Consider the following 19,388-nt stretch of genomic DNA (forward strand, 5'->3'; position numbering starts at 1 on the left):
GACCTTGATACTGAAGAACAAAGAAACCTCCAACAAACAAGGCTATTGAATATTTCTAAATAGACCTCTGACGTGTTAGATCTTATTCAGTTGTATGCTGCACAAGACATATTGCACAATACAGTAGGAGGTTATAATTGCTGTCGTGGGCAATCACTCACTCATGAGTATAATTATCCAACTAGGAAATCCCGTGTTGCTGGTCATGGGTTCTATGGGTCCTTGTGTGACTGATGAGCCCAGTCCTAGAGCTGCATCTCCAACCACACATTTAACAGTGGTTTCCCTGACGTGGAGGTGAACTTTGTCCTTGAGATCATTGGAATTCCTTTCTCCAGTTCCTTTTCTATACTTCCTCTTGCTGACAAGTATTCTCAGAGAACTGTGTTCCTTCATACTTGAGTTTCTTCCAAGTCAGTTTTTTTCTGAAATCAGGGTCTCCATTTGTTAACATGTTACAATTCTTGGGGAAAGCCTTCAGGGAGTCTTTAAAATGCTTCCTTTGTCCTTCTCTCATTTGAGTGCTTTCCTTGAGCTGAGCAAAGCAGATTCGTTTTGGTAGTTGGAACCCGGCCATCCTGAGCATGTGGGCTAGCCAAGTGGAGATGATTTCAGATGGTCATGGCTTTGATTGCTGCCGATATTAATAGGAAAGTAAGGACTGGTAGGATTACTGTGATTTTGTACCCTGACCTCCACAACACCCAAAAAATGCAGCATTTCATACCAGAGCATGTTATGATATATTCACACTTCAATGTGTAAAGAAAGCCCTTGTGCAGCTTACGATACCTTGGAACGTGTTTGTGAATCATGCAGTGCTTTAAGAGACTTTAAAGTTTGTGATCATTTTTGCTTTATAGAGATCACTAGGATTAATTTGTTCAGTGATGTGGTCACGATTGCTTGTGGCCAGGATTTCTAATCCACATAGCTGGTCAATGCATGTGATGCATTGGACGACCCAGTGGTTAGCATTGCTCCCTCATAACGACCAGCGACCCAGATTCAATTCCATCCTCGCCTGACTGTGTGGAGTTTGCACATTGTCCCGTGTCTGCATTGGTTTCTTCCAATTTCCGCCCACAGTCCAAAGATGTGTAGTTTAGGTGGGCTGGCCAGGCTAAATTGCCCAGAGTATCCAGGATTGTGCAAGGTAGGCGGATTGGCCACGAGAAATGCTGGGTTACATCATTTGGGGTGGGTGGATCTGGATGCGGTGCTGTTTGAAGGCTTGGTGTGGACTCCGTAGACTAAATGACCTGTTTTCACACTGCATGGATTCTGAGTCCTCGCCATCATCAAAGGTGATGCTGAATATTAAACAACCGTCCACCCCATAAAGTTACACAGACACTCCCATGCTATATTGGCTCCCGTCTTAAATCAAGATTGACAGCTCCCCTCCCAATGATTACCCCTCTGTATCCCTGTGTACTGGCTCCAGTCCCTACCTTTGAATTATTTTGTTTTTGGTAATCCTTTGCTAGCAGGCTTTTAAAAGTTTCCCAATCCTCTGGCCTATCATATCAGCATTGTGCATCTTTTTCTTCATTTTAATACCATTTTGACGTCCTTAGTGTATCCCTCCTATCGGCTTTTTCTTTCTCAATGAATGCATCTTTGTTGAGAATTATGCAATATCATCTTAAATGTCTGCCATTGCTTTTGTGAAGTGGACTTTCTCTGACACACTGCTCTGTGGGGAAGCTGGGATGTAGTTTTCTGTTGTATAAGACTGACATGATGAAGGCCATGTGCATCCTGCCCTCCTTTGATTCCTTTTGCACACAGCTGTCTGTGTCTGCTGTCTTATTTTCTACTGTTTTGCACATTATTGTTCAGCACGAATGGTCCAAGCCGTTATTTCAGCAAAGTAAACTGTTCCCAATTGTAAACCCTCCTGCTAATATAAAACCAGCAACACAGCAAAGATTTATCCCGTGCAGTAATTTGTAAATATTCAAGTGGCGAAGAACCATTTAAAGTAAAAATTACAACTTCCTAAAGTATAATAGAAAATAATTAACTAACCACTACTTACAATTTCTTCCTCTAACCTATCTTTTACCTTCCCTTCTATAATACTAGTCCGATAAAACTCCCAATTAAGGTTTACAAAACCACACTTATTATCTCAAAACCAGGCAGCTTTCGTTCTTCTATTAGGATATCCCTGTGTCTTCTTTCCTCCTCCTTAGAAATTTCTGTGTCACAGGTTACTGATCGAAGAGGTACTTTTAAGAAGGCTATTTTTCAAGCAGTCTGTTTACATGCTGGGCCTGACAGTTCTCCTCTCAACTGTTCAATTTCACCCAGTCTTGTACCCCCAAAGCATCGGATTGTGTCATTGGCTTTTAAGATCCTCAATATACTCAATTCAAATTAGGTTGGAGTTTGATATTTTTCAGGGTATAGTTTAAACTGATTGGCCGAATTCGAATTTTGTGTTTTTTTTGTCTCATAGCAGCTCAGCGAGTGCTGTTTGTTCTTAATCAAATATTACTTTGTAAATTCTCCAGCACTCGGTGTACTTGCCAAGTCCTTCACTCTCTTAAAGGTACACCCACATCTTCATAACACAATATGTCATAACAAAATGTCCTGGGTGGGAGATTTGCTCGTGTGGTTCGGGAGGGTTTAAACTAGTTTGGCAAGGGGATGGGAATCAGAGCCACATATCGGCACGGTGGCACGGTGGTTAGCACTGCTGCCTCACAGCGCCTGTAGACCTGGGTTCAATTCCCGACTCAGGCGACTGACTGTGTGGAGTTTGCACGTTCTCCCCGTGTCTGCGTGGGTTTCCTCCGGGTGCTCCGGTTTCCTCCCACAGTCCAAAGATGTGCGGGTCAGGTGAATTGGCCAAGCTAAAATTGTCCGTAGTGTTAGGTAAGGGGTAAATGTAGGGGTATGGGTGGGTTGCGGGTCGGTGTGGACTTGTTGGGCCGAAGGGCCTGTTTCCACACTGTAAATCTAATCTAATCTAATCTAATCTGAGAGGGGGCAGTTGCAGATGGAGCAGTGACAGGATGTAGTGAATCTATCGGGAAGGTTTCTCATGTGATGCAACAAAGGGATCAGTTAAAGTGTGTCTGCTTTCACGCAAGGAGTGTCAGAAATAAGAGTGATGAGCTTCGAGCTTGGATCAGTACATGGGACTATGATGTTGTGGCCGTAACGGAGACGTGGGTTTCACAGGGGCAGGAATGGTTGTTAGATGGTCCAGGTTTAGAATGTTTAAAAAGAACAGCAGGAGGTGGAAAAAGAGGAGGGGGTGTAGCATTGCTAATCAGAGAGTGCATCACAGCTACAGAAATGAAGGTTGTTGAGGAAGGTTTGTCTACTAAGTCGATATGGGTGGAAGTTAGGTACAACAAGGGAGCAGCCACCTCATTGGGGGTTTTCTACAGACCCCCTAATAGCAGTAGAGAGATTAAAGAACTCATAGTCAGGCAGATTTTGGAAAAATGCAGATGTAGCAGGGTTGTTGTTATGGGTGATTTCGACTTTCCCAATATCGCCTGGAACCTCCGAAGTGGAGATGGTTTGGATGGAGCCGTTTTTGTCAGGTGTGTTCAGGAGGGTTTCCTTACTCAGTGTGTAGACAGAGCGATGTGGGGAGAGGCCATTTTGGAATTGGTGCTCGGCCATGAGGCAGGACAGTGTCAGATCTCGCAGTGGGAGAACGCTTTGGTACAGTGATCAAAATTGCCTCAAATTTACGATAGCCTTGGAGAGGGAATGGAGCAGTTACTGAGGGAAGATATTTAATTGGGGAAAAGGAATCAGACAGGAGATGGAAAGTACAGACTGGCAACTATTATTCCACAGAAAGTCTCCACATGTCTGCTGTGCCTGTTTAAGAAGCATTTGTTGCAAGTGATGCACGAATTTGTTCCTCTGAGACAGGTATTAAGGAACCTTGGATGACGAGAACAGAGGAGCTTCTCGTCAAAAGGAAGAAGGCAGGTTACATAAAGTGGAGGAAGCAAGGATCTAGCACAGCTTTAGAGGATTACAGGCTTGCTAGAAAGGAGCTCAGAAATGGACTGAAGAGAGTCAGGAAGGGGCACGAGAAAAGGCTTGTCAAGATGGATTAGGGAGAATCCAAAGACATTTTACTCATACGTGAGGAATAAGAAAATGATCGGGGAGAAGCTAGGGCTGATCAGGGATAGTGTAGGGAACTTGTGTGTGGAGTCTGAGCAGAGAAGGGAAGCCCTAAATGAGTTTTTTGCTTCAGTTTTCACTAAGGAAAGAGACCTTGTTGTGAATGAGAACTTTGAGGAGATGGGATATAGGCTTGACCAGATCAAGATTGATGAAGTTGATGTGCTGGGAATTTTGGCAAACACGAAGATTGATAAGTGTTAAGGGACAGACCAGATTTATTATAGGATACTGTTCCAGGTAGCGAGAAAGGAGATTGTTAAGCTGCTGGCGAAGATCTTTGCCTCCTCACTCTCCAAGGGAGTCATACCAGAGGATTGGAAGGAGGTGAATGTTGTTCCTCTTTTCAAGAAGGGTAATAAAGAAATCCCCGGCAATTACAGACTCGTCAGTCTTGCGTCTGTGGTCAGCAAAGTTTTGGAAAGAATTATGAGGAATAGGATTTATGTCTACTTGGCAAAGCATAACATGATTAAAGGCAGTCAGCATGGCTTTGTGAAGGGCAGGTCATACCTCACAAATGTCATTGAGTTCTTTGAGGGGGGCGACAAGACAGGTCGAGCAGTGGATGTGATGTATATGGACATCAGCAAGTTTTTTTTTAGATTAGTTTACTTACAGTGTGGAAACAGGCCCTTCGGCCCAACAAGTCCACACCGACCCGCCGAAGCGAAACCCACCCATACATTTTCCCCTTACCTAACACTATGGGCAATTTAGCATGGCCAATTCACCTGACCCGCACATCTTTGGACTGTGGGAGGAAACCAGAGCACCTGGAGGAAACCCACGCAGACACAGGGAGAGCGTGCAAACTCCACACAGTCAGTCGCCTGAGTCGGGAATTGAACCCGGGTCTCTGATGCTGTGAAGCAGCAGTGCTAACCACTGTGCCACCGTGCCACCCAATTGATAAGGTTCCCCATGGTAGGCTTATTTATAAAGTCAGGAAGTATGGGATACAGGGAGATTTGGCTGTCTGGATTCAGAATTGGTTGGCTGACAAAAGGCAGAGAGTGGTCGTAGATGGAAAATATTCTGCCTGGAGGTCAGTGTTGAGTGGTGTCCCGCAGGGCTCTGTTCTTAGGCCTCTGCTCTATGTAGTTTTTATAAATTACTTCAATGAGGAGGGTGGGTTAGTAAATTTGCAAATGACACAAAGGTTGGAGGTGTCAGTGATTAGTATTGAGGGTTATTGTAGGCTGCAGCGCAACATAGACTGGATGCAGAGCTGGGCTGAGGAATGGCAGATAGAGTTCAACCTGGATAAATGCGAAGTGATGCATTTTGGAAGGTTGAACTTGAATACTGAATTAAGGATTTAAGACATTGTGGAGGAACAGGAGGGATCTTGGTGTTCAAGTACATAGATCCCTCAAAGTTGCCACCCAAGTGGATAGGGTTATGAAGAAAGCATTTGGTGTTTTGGCTTTCATTAACAGGGAAATTGAGTTTAAGAGCCGCGAGGTTTTGGTACAGCTCTATGACTCCTTGGTGAGACCACATTTGGAATATTGTGTCTAGTTCTGGCTGCCCTACTATAGGAAAAATACAGGGGCTTTGGAGAGGGTGCAAAGGTTTACCAGGGTGCTGCCTGGACTGGAGGGCTTGCCTTATGAAGAAAGGTTGACTAAACTAAGCTCAGACTTTTCTCTCTGGAGAGAACGAGGAAGAGAGGTGACCTGATCGAGGTATACAAGATAATAAGAGGAATGGATAGAGTCAATAGCCAGAGACTTTTTCCCCAGGGCAGGATTGACTGGCACGAGGGGTCATAGTTTTAAGATATTAGGAGAATGGTATAGAGGGGACGTCAGATGAAGGTTTTTTTATGCAGAGAGTTTTGAATGCATGAATGAGTTGCAAGCGGTGGTGGTGGAAACAGAGTCATTAGGGACATTTAAGCAACTGCTAGACATGCACATGGACAGCAGTGAGTTGAGGGGTGTGTAGGTTAAGCAATTTTATTTTACATTAGGATTAACCCTCAGCACAACATTGTAGGCCAAAGGGCCTGTTCTGTGCTGTACTTTTCTATGTTCTAATAGGAACAGTTCACTTGTTCAAGAATTATCTCTGTCAATGCAAAAATAAGCTTTTGAAATGTAGAGTCCAGTAATCTAGTGGACGTTGAATTCAATGCTGAAGATTCCTTTAAATATCACTTGATATTGTGGCCGTAACCACAATATTGTGGTAACACTATTGTGGTCTGCTTCCTCCAAGAATCACTGGGCAGAGTTAAGACTCATCAAATCTGGCGCTTCCGCATATTATTTTGGGTAAAGAGCCTTTAGCAGTCAGATGATTTTGCATCATTATGTAGCTTTCCTTTGAATTGAGCGGGCCTGTGATGAGACATTACAAAGTGATTTGTGACAGACCTAGTGTTGGTTTTGTGATATGTAGCTAAGGACTCATATTAAATGAGAACAACATGAATCCAGAGTAAGAAAACCTTGGGCAAAACCAAATTAGATGAGGTGGACAATCACTGCACAATGTAGGTCACATTGGCATGCAACTTGGGTGACATTAAACATCAAAACTACCAGAAAGAAGACATTGAAATTGACCCTGATGCTGATGCTAAATGATGCCAGCTTCTGTGCTGACAAATATGAAACACAATTGAGAACTACTGAGTGAAGGAAACTTTTGAAAGCTGCAGGCATTTCAGTTTGTTTCATAATATGTGGAAATGTATGGAGCTTTCGGGACTTTGAAAATTTAAAAGGTAACACTATTCTTTTTGTATCAAAGTTTGTCTTTTAAAAAGAATTATCAGTGATTGTTCTTATTGCCAGTGCATTCCACACTGTTGTGTTCAGAACTAAAAGTTGCTTAACATTTTGCAGTCCTTTTGCAATCTATAAAGGACTTATGATCTTTTCTCTTTGGCATGTCAATGCGATTTTAAGTTTCTTAATTGTTTTTTCTATACGTATATACATGAGCATTTTTGTAATTGAATTGAAATTTGTAAACTGAGTATTTCTTAGACTCTTAGACTGGAAACATCACTGAAAAGTTTGGCATAAGCACATAAGGATTTAATATATGTAAGTTCCATTGAAGCAAGGATTAGGATGCTAAGATGTACACCTCGAATTGGGAAAACCTTTGAATTCCATTTTAATTGAAAATATTACAGGTGACAATTTGTGTTGCATTTCTAAGTAAGGCGAAGTTATTTATAAGCTTGACATTTTGGAAGATTTTCCGATAGCATTTGGATGTGATGTTCCTCCTGACGTAAAATCACAGGACTAACAGTACACAAATGTTTGTATCAGCAGGTCTGCTCCATTTCATAGACAGGCATCAGAGCAGGTTATGCTCAGATACAAGTTTTCAGGTTGTTAGTTACGGAGTGTATTTTGGGTATTCAGATTTTATACTGGCCTTAATTTGTATAATCTTATCTAGTTCTGATGAAGGGTGACTCGACTCGAAACAGTAACTCTTTTTTTTCTCTCTGCAAAATGCTGTCAGATCTGCTGAGTTTCTCCAGCATCTAAACTTCTTTGCTTTAACATAATCCCTTCATTTGTTGATTATTAATGTAATGTTCTATTGAGTTTAAATGTAGTGTGAAACTCTCAGAACAACAGAAAAGTTACAGCACAGGAGACCATAGACCATACAGCTCATCATGTCTGTGCCAGCTGCATAGACATCATTCAAATCCAACTTTCCAGCAGTTGGTCTGTGGCCTTGTAGATTATAGTGCTTCAGGTACAAATCCAGAATCTTTTCCAATAAGTTGATGGTTTCTGCATCAACGACCAAAATTGGCAATGAATTCCACACCGTACCGTCTTCTGGGCCCCGTCCACTCTAATCTTTTTACTGATCACTTTAAATTTATGTATCCTAGTAATTAACCTTTCAGCTAGTGGAAGCAAATCTTCCTTCTCCACTCTATTCAAGCCCTTTTTGTTTCTTTGTACACCTCAATTAAGTCACTTCTCAGCCTTCCCATTCTAAGGAATGCAACCTAGCCTGTCCAATCTTCCCTCATAGCTGCAATTTTCAAGCCCTTGTAATGCATTTGTAGATCACTTCTCTACTCTCTTTAGTGCAACTATGTCCTTTCTGTAGTGTTGATGTTCCTCCTCTTCCTCACCTTTCTAAAACCAAGTATATAGGAACAAATACAATCCGCTTGGATTTGAACTTTGCTACTGAATTTAAGTTTGGATGGGGGAGGTTATTGATATTAACAAAGCCTAATTAATTTAGAAGAGGATTGCAATATCATTTAAAAATGCAGGAGAAAGAAGCGAAAGAACTGTTATGGACTAGGCCAGATCACTCAAAACATTCTTAAGCAGACAACCGAGACCATAACTTTGCAATTTGTTTTGGTAAGTGCACAGTGAAACTTCCCCTGAGTGAGGTAGCTAGGTTGAGTAACAGGTTTTAAAACAGTCAAAAAATTATTCACAGATTACACAATGAAACACAAAGAACGGAAGAAAGAACCCCTACAAAACTCAGTCTATCCAAACTTGACGTAGTTATGCTGTTCCAAATGTACAGTCCCAATAAGCAAGCCCTCTTGAAACACATAAAAAATGGAACAGATGCTTACAGGTTGAAGTAAGAAGAGCAGAAGGAGAGAGAGAGAGTTTCCACACAGCTCCTGAACTAAACTGCACAGCTAGAGAGCTGACCGCTCCCCTTTCATTATACAGGTCACTCTAAAACATGATCACTTTGGCCTGAAGTCTCATCTTTACATATAAACAAGAAGGCCTCCCAATACCCTTTAATCTCTGTACCAAACCAGTCTAATCGGTACCTAGAGCGGTTTATTACCCCTCTGAAAGAAAAGGACATAGTGTCCTTGAGAAAAGGAACAGCTTTTAGAAAAAAAAACAGCTTTGCGACAGATCAAAAACTATGAATTTGGAATAAAATAAAACTCATAGGATAGTTAACAAATTCACTTGCCGAAGTACATCCACGCAGTTTCCTGGTTAACCTTGTTCTTTTTCATTTCAGGGAAACTGAAATATTGTCTGTTAATTCTCAATCAACCTATGGATGGTGATCAATTTCAGCGCCTGTGGAGTAAAGGTATACTACAGAGAAATGTTGTTTTAACTTGCTAATGAACCAGTGTCATAGTCCTTAGTGAGTAACTGCAGTGTTAATACTCAACAATACCTTGTGTAAAGGTCAATGATCAGACACTTTGTGCCTCATCCAGTTTAGACCATAGAGTAATATAGCCAGAGGTTGTGATTTTAGAAAATAATTAAAAATATAAAAATAACTATATTCCACCACATTTCGGTCTAAAGAAGAGTCTTACCAGACTTGAAACGTTCACCCTCCTTCTCTTTGAACAGATGCTGTCAGATCTGCTGAATTTCTCCAGCATTCTCTGCAGTAGTAATTTTATTTTCTAGCTTAGGGAAGAATTGGAAATCAGTGCCTACTGTAGCTGATCACTGTTTCTGTTCACTTATTCATCAGCTATTTAATAAATTTGTTTGGCAGTTATTAGTGTAAGTTATGAATCAGTTCGACATTTCATGTTTCCTTCAAAAGAGTAGGAAAGTAATGTAATTTCATATAATATAACTTGAATCTGAAGTAGTCAAGAGCAACTGTCTAACTGGTGGACTTGTCGCAAGTTATCTAGATGATAGTGTGAGAGAGGGGCATTTAGGTCACTGGTGATGAGGGATGACCTGAATGCAAAAAAGATAGCTGGAGCATCACGGAAGCATTGTAAGTTACAGCTAAAAAGAGGCAATTGGACCCTTCATCATGATTGTGCTGGCTTTCTAAAGGGGCACTTTACCTGGAGACACAAACAACCTGCATGCCACGAACTTGTGCATTCTTCCTTTTCAATGATAATTCTGTTCATTCTTAAATATCTTGATTGGAATGGCTTCATCACACGTTTTGTCAGTGTTCCAGATTCTAACCACGTCATGTCAAATGTTTTTCCTTGTACCTACATTGCTACTTTTACCAATTACTTTAAATCTGTGCCCTTCTTTTCTCCAAGGAAAACAACCCCAAATTCTCTCGTCTGCCCAGTTCACTGATGTTTCTTATCCCTGGAACCATTTTTGCGAATCTTGTTTGCATCCTGTCCAACGTCTTCACATCTCTCCTCAAGTGTGGTGTCCAGCGTTAGATACAATATTCCATTAGAGGCCAAACAGCTTTCTATACAAATTTAATGTAAGCTTTTGTACTCCGTATCACTACTATTAAAACCTAGGATCCTGTCCTGACACTTCCAGTGATTTATGCACGTAGATACCCATGTTCCTCTGTTCTAAAAATGAATGAATGATGTTTTATTGTCATGTATACTCTACAATGAGCATAGTAAAATGCAGTGAAAAGTTTCAACTGGTGCTGCAGTTCAGCACCATTTATATACTTCAAGAATAAAAAGACAAAGCCGAAAGAAAGAAAGCCAGCCAACCAGTGACCTACACCACCACCTGCACTGGAATCACCCACATCAGAGCCGCCTCTCTTGAAGTGCCACGTCTTTGTCACTGGGTCCACGCTGCCAATGGACCACTGATACCGGGTCCTGTGCTGGACCTACACTCCCCTCACAACTAGAAACCCCGGCTCTGCTGCTGCCTTACCATCAACCAGGAGACCCCAGCTTCCGGCTTTCCACAAGCAGGAGCTGCTGCAGTCCCCTTGCCATTGCCTTGAAAGCCCGGTCTACCATAACCAGGAGTCCTTGACTCTGCTGAAGCCACTGCCTGCCCTCCATTTCAAATTGAACTCTTTATTTTGTTTTATCTCTCTGCATTTTTCCTACAAAAATTCACACTTCACACTTTTCTACCTTAAATTTCATCTTTGCTTATCTGCCCGTTCCACCATTATGACTGCGTCTATTTGAACTTCTACAATACCTTTCCAGGGTTGAGGGATTTCCACTATTTGAAGGATTCCTGACTCTTCAATAATGGATTTCTGCCCTTTAAATGTATTGTCTGATCTCTGTCTGCTGTTTGATGTTGCTTCTTCCCATGTGGCCAATTTTGAGAGGAGAGACCTTCAGGCAGCTCGAGAGATCTTTGTCATTAACAAGGCTAAGAGCAGGCAATGCTGCAGCTCCTGATGTGACTGTACCACTCAGTGGAACCAGGGAGCAATGTAGTGTGGGGAGAACAATGAGGCTACCTTTGGGTATGAGGTCAGGGAGCAGTGGACCGAAGGTTTAAGTGTGCATGGGGATTAAGAGCAGGGGAATAAGCCACAGAGTTGGGATTCCAAGGAGACTGGAAAACAATGAATTTGAGCTTTGAAAGGGATATACAACGGTGGAACTAGGGTTCAAAAGCAATGACGCAAAAGTGGGTTTCAGAAAACCCAGGGGAAGAGGGTAAGTGCCGTAATGTTGGGTTCTTGAGGCTGGGGGTGGATATAGCAGTGGAGTTGTGTTGTGATGTCATTGGTGGTACCAGAGAAGAGCAAAGCTGGCACTCTTATTACTGGGGGGGGAGGGGAAAGAGCAGTGAGAATTGGAAGACAGAAGTAACCAAGACCTGATGGAGATGGTTTAGTTCCAAAAATATTGGAAATAAAAAAAGTCTTGGAAATAATGGCTGCAGAGGGTCATAGAATCCCTACAGTGTGGAAACAGGCCCTTTGGCCAACCTGTCCACACTGAATCTCTGAAGAGGAAGCGACCTGGACCCATTCCCATATCCTATTCCTCTACATTTATCCTTAACTAATGCACCTAATCTACACATCCCTGAACACTATGGGCAATTTAGCACAGCCAACTCACCTAACATTCACATCTTTGGATTGTGGGAGGAAACCGGAGCATCCGGAAGAAACCCATGCAGATCAGAGGCGAACGTGTAAACTCCACACAGGCTGGTGCCTGAGGCTGGAATCGAACCTGGAACCCTGGCACCGTGAGGTAGTAGTGTTAACCACTGAGCTCCAGTGCCACAGGATGTAACTGAATATGTGTCAATTCTGGAAATTCCTGAAGTTATTGAGGTAGATTCTGCATGTTTTGTTATTTATTGATTTGTCAAGGCAAAGGGGGAGTGAGGTGTTTATATTTGTGCACTTGAAGAAGAAGTATAAAGATTGATGGCTTTTTTCCAGTGGAACACTAAATTACCAAATTGTGTTAAAAATACTCACAAGATAAACTGCATTTCTGTTTATTCAGTGAGATGTTATACTAGAATTATACTTAAAATGGACAATGTTACAATACTTATTCATTGCAAAAACAGAAAAACTCAAGTTCTAAAAAAAACAGTAAAACATCATATGGCGAATAAAACATGCCATTTTTAATATTAAAAAATATTAGTCCTTCATCGAAATTCTTTAGAAGAATAAGAACTAATGAGAACAACTTTAACCAGATCCTCATTAGTGTTCTAAAATTAATTTGACAACTTGCTCCACTGCTAATTCAGACTGGTACACTGTTTAAGTTCTCCAGCGAATCAAGTCCAAAAGAGAGTCATAGAGTCGTAAATAGAATCATAGAGATATACACCATGGAAACAGACACTTCGGTCCACCTCATCCATGCCGACCAGATATCCTAAATTAATCTAGTTCCATTTGCCAGCATTGGCCCATGTTCCTCTAAAACTTCCCATTCATATACCCATTCAGATGCCTTTTGATAAAACAACATAATGCTTTAATATAGTGCAGAACTAGCTACCCTGGACAATGCAGTACAACCCAAATCTCAGCTGATTATAGTGAATTAGCGCCGGTCTTCATTCATAATGGTCTCTCCATGAACGAGTTTGTGGGACCTGAGAACAGCTCGTGTTACTTTAAGGCTGTTGGTAAGGCCAAGCTATTGAGAATGTGAGTTGGCAAGAATCGGGGGAGGGCATGGGAAGAAGGACAGGTACATTTGTAGGTATTAGATTAGATTGAATTCTCTACAGTGTGGAAACAGGCCCTTTGGCCCAACAAGTCCACACCCTCCCTCCAAAGACAAACCCACCTAAACCCATATTTATCCCTGACTAACGCACCTGACACTGTGGGCAATTTAGAATGACCAATTCACCTGACCTGCATATCTTTGGATTTTGGGAGGAAACCGGAGCACCCGGAGGAAACCCACGCAGACATGGGGAGAATGTGCAAACTCGACACAGACAGGCAGGAATTGAACCCAAGACCTTGGTGCTGTGAGGCAGCAGTGCATAACTGATTACAATCTGTGTGTGACCTGGAGGGGAAAGGGGACTTCAGAGCATTTTCTGAGATTAGGAATAAGGTGAGCTTGGCTAAAACCAACATGAATACATAAAGTCATAACATTTTTTACAAAGTACTTTAAAAATGCATTTCAGCATTGAGTGATCAGGTCAGTATGATGTTGAAAGAAAGATATACAGGAAGAGAAATATTTCAAACATGTATGTGTTTAAAAAGTGAATTGTTATATGGTGAAGTAGGGCACCTAAGACAAGAGTGAGGTAGTAAATGATAAACAGGTGTATGGCCAGTATTTTGAACCAAGGAATATTGGAATTGATTGATGAAGTTCCAAGATCTCTATTGTTTGTGTTCAACCATCATGGTCGTGGCATGGTACAATGATAATGTGGTTGTTCATTACAGACATTGAACTGTTGCAATTAAAGTTTTAAGATTGATCAAGGCTTGTGAGTGTCAGTGGAGGGATCAGTTTATTTTCTATTCCAAATTGCTTTTAAAATGATCACGGTAAATCACCTTGAACCACTGTAATCTTTCTGGTATAGGTAAACCTAGGATGCTGTTAGGGTGTGAAGTCCAGGATTTTGACCCAATAACAACAGAGTGGTGATATATTTTCAAATCAGGTTGCGATGGTATTTCCATGTTTCCACTGCCTTTGTCCATCTAGATGGAACATTTGGTAAATGTTGTTCAAGGAGATTGGATGAGTTGTTGGAGTGCAACTTCCAAATGGTACACATGGCACAAGAACAGGCCAACATGTGCTGGTGGTGGAGTATCAGTGTAGCAGACTGTTTTGCCATTTATGATATTGACGTTCTGGAGTGTTTCTGGTGAACAGAAATCTCAGCATCTAATCTGCTCCTGTAGTCACAATATTTGTATCCCTGGTCCATTCCAATTTCTGGTCAATGGTGACCCTCAGGATATTGATGGTGATAATAATGATAATGTTCTTAAATGCCAAAGAGAAGTGGTCAAAATTACTCTCTTTGATAAAAGAGAACCAATGGACCTATACTGGATTTCCAGATGGACTTTGTTAAAGTGCCTGAGAGGAGGTTGCTCAATAAAATCAGAGCCCCATGGAGTTGGGGGCAAAGTAACTAGCATGGATAGAGGATTGGCTGACTGACAGAAGACAGAGAGTGGGGATAAAGGGGTCGTTTTCAGGATGGCAGCCGGTGATTAGTGGAATTGTGCAGAGGACTCCATGTTAGGACCATAGCTATTCATTTTTACATTTTGCTCATATATCTAAGTTCTTATGGCCATTGTATGGTGCATGTGCGACACCATTTTCACTCATCCCTTATCAGCCCAAGTTTGAATGCCGTCACTGCAGGCTGCATGTTGGCAATAACTTTGCTAGTTTCAAATGGCGCCAAACAGCTTCCAGTCATTAGCAAAATCCCCATTTCTGATCTCCTGCTTGAAGGAAGGTCATTGCTGAAGCAGTTATAGATCATTAGACCAGTACACCTACATCTGTGCTTCCAAAACTAATTTCCAATTTGACCTTATTTAAAATCAAGAAAATTAATGTGACCTTAGATGTCAGCAAAACTGCCCCAAAGTAAGCTTCCAGTATATCATAATTAAAAATTGTCCATTATGAATCAACGTATAATACATCACAAAATATCAAAATCAGTTTTTAAAAATATTTTATAAGTGTTAATCCTTTAGGGACCCATGTAGATTTTAACAAGGGATCTATATGCCCCACTGATAGAAGATTTTGTGAAATCTCTCTTCCCTTCATACTCCACTCCTGTTGAAATAAAGGCCAACATTCTATTTCCCTTCCTTAACCCGTTGAACTTGTATGTGAGCATCTTGTGATACATACATGTCCTTGTGAATATATCACAAAATCCCCTAATCCACCTGCATTGTAGCTTTCTGCAGTCATTTTCCATTTTAAATAATACCCAGTTCCCTTAATTTTTCTGAGAGGTTCAGAACCTCTCAATTTTCCCCATTATATTCAACCTATTAGGTTTTTGCCCATTCACTTATAGAACATAGAACATAGAACAATACAGCACAGAACAGGCCCTTCGGCCCACGATGTTGTGCCGAACATCTATCCTAGATTAAGCACCCATCCATGTACCTATCCAATTGCCGCTTAAAGGTCGCCAATGATTCTGACTCTACCACTCCCACGGGCAGTGCATTCCATGCCCCCACCACTCTCTGGGTAAAGAACCCACCCCTGACATCTCCCCTATACCTTCCACCCTTCACCTTAAATTTATGTCCCCTTGTAACACTCTGTTGTACCCGGGGAAAAAGTTTCTGACTGTCTACTCTATCTATTCCTCTGATCATCTTATAAACCTCTATCAAGTCACCCCTCATCCTTCGCCGTTCCAACGAGAAAAGGCCGAGAACTCTCAACCTATCCTCGTACGACCTATTCTCCATTCCAGGCAGCATCCTGGTAAATCTTCTCTGCACCCTCTCCAAAGCTTCCACATCTTTCCTAAAGTGAGGCGACCAGAACTGCACACAGTACTCCAAATGTGGCCTAACCAAAGTCCTGTACAGCTGCAACATCACTTCACGACTCTTGAATTCAATCCCTCTGCTAATGAACGCTAATACACCATAGGCCTTCTTACAAGCTCTATCCACCTGAGTGGCAACTTTCAAAGATCTATGCACATAGACCCCAAGATCCCTCTGTTCCTCCACCTGACTAAGAACCCTACCGTTAACCCTGTATTCCGCATTCTTATTTGTTCTTCCAAAATGGACAACCTCACACTTGGCAGGGTTGAACTCCATCTGCCACTCCTCAGCCCAGCTCTGCATCATATCTTAACTTGTGTATATTCCTCTGTGGACTCTGTCATCCTAACTAGCGGCCTTCCCACCCATTATTGTGTTAGCTGCAAACAAGGTGATGATATTCACTTCCATCATCCAAGTCATGAACACATGTTGTAAATAATTGTGGCCCAAGCAGTGATCCATGTGGCACTTCACTATTTTAAATGTTTCCACTCTGAAAAATAGAAGACAGTGTTGGGAGAGGAAGGGCATTTGTGACTCAATCCTCTGTCCAAGCTAATATACTTTTAACACAGTGGGCTCTTATCATCTTAAGTATCCTTATGTGCGGCATCTTATCAAAACCTTTTGTAAATCTACATATGTTATATCTACTCATTTCCTTTTATTTATCCTGCTTGTTATCTTCTCAAAGAATTCTAAAATTAAGTGAGAGTTGACCTCCTGTTCTTGAAGCCATGCTAACTCTGCCAAATTATATTACTTATTTTTGTTACATCCTTTGTAATAGACTCTAGCATTTTACCAATGACTCATGTTAAGCTAGCTATAGTTGTCAGGGGGGCATTTAGACTACCCCTGCCAATGCCATTGTACCTTGTTATATCTAACCTCCGCGCATATGGATTCTACAGATTATTTAGTCTAATAATTGTCATCAAATCGGTGCATTCTCCATGGTAATGTCTCAATCAGAGTTCACTTGCAAACCAGTCAGCATGTTCTTCTCAGTCTAAGAAAGTTGTTCCCTTTTCTAATGGTATTCCTGTGAATTAGGAATGCAAAAGCAATGTTAATGTTCATTTTGAGAAGGCTAGAGTACAAGAGCAGGGATGTACTGCTGAGTCTACATAAGACTCTGGTCAGACTGAAAATGGAATAACGTGAGCAGTTTTGGGGCCCCATATCTAAGGAAGGATATGCTGGCCTTTGAATGGTCCAAAGAAGGTTTACAAGAATGTAGGGCTTGTTATATGAGGTGCAGTTGAGGACTCTAGTTCTGTATTTGATGGACTTTAGAAGAATGAGGGCGATCTCATTGAAACATACAGAATATGGAGTGGCCTGGATAGAGTCGATGTAGGAGAGACTAGGACCAGAGGTCACAACCTCAGGGAGTGAAAGGATGACCCTTTAGAACTGAGACGAGGAGAAATTTCTTCAGCCAGAGGGTGGTGAATCTGTGGAACTCATTGCTTTAGAAGGCTGTGGAGATGAAATCATTCAGTGTATTTAAGACAGAGATGGATAGATTCTTGATTAGTACGTGGTTCAAGGATTACAAGGAGAAGGCAGGAGAATGGGATTGAGAAACAAATCAGCCATAATCAAAAGGCCTCATTCTGCTCCTCTCATATGGTCTTTTGGAATTATCCTAATGAGTGTAAGAAAAAAGACTTTGACAAAATTTGTCTTTTCTCAGCAATATTTCAACTTTTCTGTACTCCATCTAAACAAATACTTCTTTCCGTCTACTAAGACAAAAGACATACGCCCTACTCTAAATGTAATCTTGCCAAAGACCTGTACAACTTCATTAGTCTTGTAATTCAAGTCCTTTAGCACTGTTTACAATGCTAAGTGATTGTTGTGGCTGTATGTTATGAAATTCCCTTTTAAGACAAGGTTATATATACATGAACACCCAAATCCCTCTGAACACCAGTGTTCAATTGTTTCTCAATATTTAAAAGTGTCCTGTTTTTGACTTGTTTTCTTCCCGCCAAAGTGAATAAACCACATTTGCCCACATTATGCCACCTTCTTGACTACTCGCTTAAGTTGTCTCTATCTCTTTTGAGTAAATTTGTGTACTTCTCACAGATTATTTTCCCACTTAGTATTTGTTTCACTAGCTAACTTGGAGACATTGCATTCAATCCCTCCTTATTTATTAATATAAATTGTAAATGTGTCAGATTAGAAAGTGAACAATATGAACTCATACCAAAAAAGATAATTACAAGCTGTTTAGTTTAACACTGGCCAAATTGGTAATGAAAATTTCAGAATTTTTAAGAAGATTAGAAATGATTAAGTACTTTGAAGAGAAAATTGTTAGAAGCAGTGGACAATGGTTGCAGAATGGACGATCGTGCTCGACAAATGGAATGGTGTTCATCCTTCTTTTATTTGCCTGAGTTCAGAAATCATAAAACATTTATTGTGGTTTTGATAATCCATATGTCCTCATCTGCCTACTCATTTCACCTACTGTTTGAGTGTTGCGCAAAACTAGCATAACCAGCTTACATGGCGATTTTAAGGAATTTTCCTCATTTTCTAATGCGCTTTGAGAAAACAAGACAATGGCAAATTGTTTTGCTAATTGGATTGCACATCTGGAGTCATTTCATTCAAATACGTCACCAGCATTATTTGTATTTTACATTCAGACACCCGACAGCACGAACATTTTTACATTGAACAATTTATTGGCTAATTTAAAAATGTTTCTCCAATAATTAAGTTATTTAATTTAGTGAAGTATGTATGTGCTGTAGCTTAATGTCAATAATCCCCATTAATAGAAAGTGTAGAAAAAAAATAGTAGTGTAGAAAAATGGCAAATTGTATTAATCTAAAATATTGCGAAGTGACTACAGATATTTTGTAATTTTATGATACCCTTTGTGATACATTAAGCCATATATAGACAGATCAAACAGCCATCTTGTTAAATGTGAAAGTGTTGGGCATAGTGAGATCAGGATTGTATAATTGCATGAAGTAAATTGCACAACAATTATCTGTCAGTGAGCAATGAACTCACTACAGCTGTATCCCCTTTCAGCCTGTCAGTTAAGTAGTGACAGTAATTACGAAGCAACAATAGAAGGGTTCTATGCGATTGGAAGTCATTCACAGTGAGCTCTTTTGTAATTGGGAGAGAAAGGAAAGCTGAGCTATTTTTCAAGGGGGTCAAAGCACTTAGATGAAGACTCTGATTATATCCTTTCTTTAGAAAGGGTGCATGTATAACTTAAGAAACTGGAAAAAAAATTATGCCAAAATGTAAATATATTTGTAGGCATGTTAGTAGAATACAAGGAAGAATGTGACAAGAATTTGTCATTTAACCTATTGACTTAATTCCTTCCACAGAACTTGTACAATGTTGAGCTCAACCCATTTTATTAATTTCTATTGGAAGGTAAAATTGTCACAAATTTGTCACACATATAGAT

The 19,388-nt window shown here is 40.8% G+C and overlaps 1 protein-coding gene across 3 annotated transcripts in view; it reads left to right on the forward strand.

Annotated features, from left to right (window-relative positions):
- tpk1 (thiamin pyrophosphokinase 1) overlaps positions 1-19,388 on the forward strand; it is a 374,891-nt gene that overhangs the window by 118,976 nt on the left and 236,527 nt on the right. For all 3 annotated transcript variants that reach the window (XM_060824853.1, XM_060824854.1, XM_060824855.1), the window contains one exon: positions 9,181-9,255. In XM_060824853.1, the coding sequence (XP_060680836.1) occupies positions 9,181-9,255 (75 nt within the window). The remainder of the gene's footprint in view (positions 1-9,180; positions 9,256-19,388) is intronic.

The sequence above is a fragment of the Hemiscyllium ocellatum genome, chromosome 5 (genome assembly GCF_020745735.1).
Source record: "Hemiscyllium ocellatum isolate sHemOce1 chromosome 5, sHemOce1.pat.X.cur, whole genome shotgun sequence".
In the NCBI taxonomy this organism is placed as follows: domain Eukaryota; kingdom Metazoa; phylum Chordata; class Chondrichthyes; order Orectolobiformes; family Hemiscylliidae; genus Hemiscyllium; species Hemiscyllium ocellatum.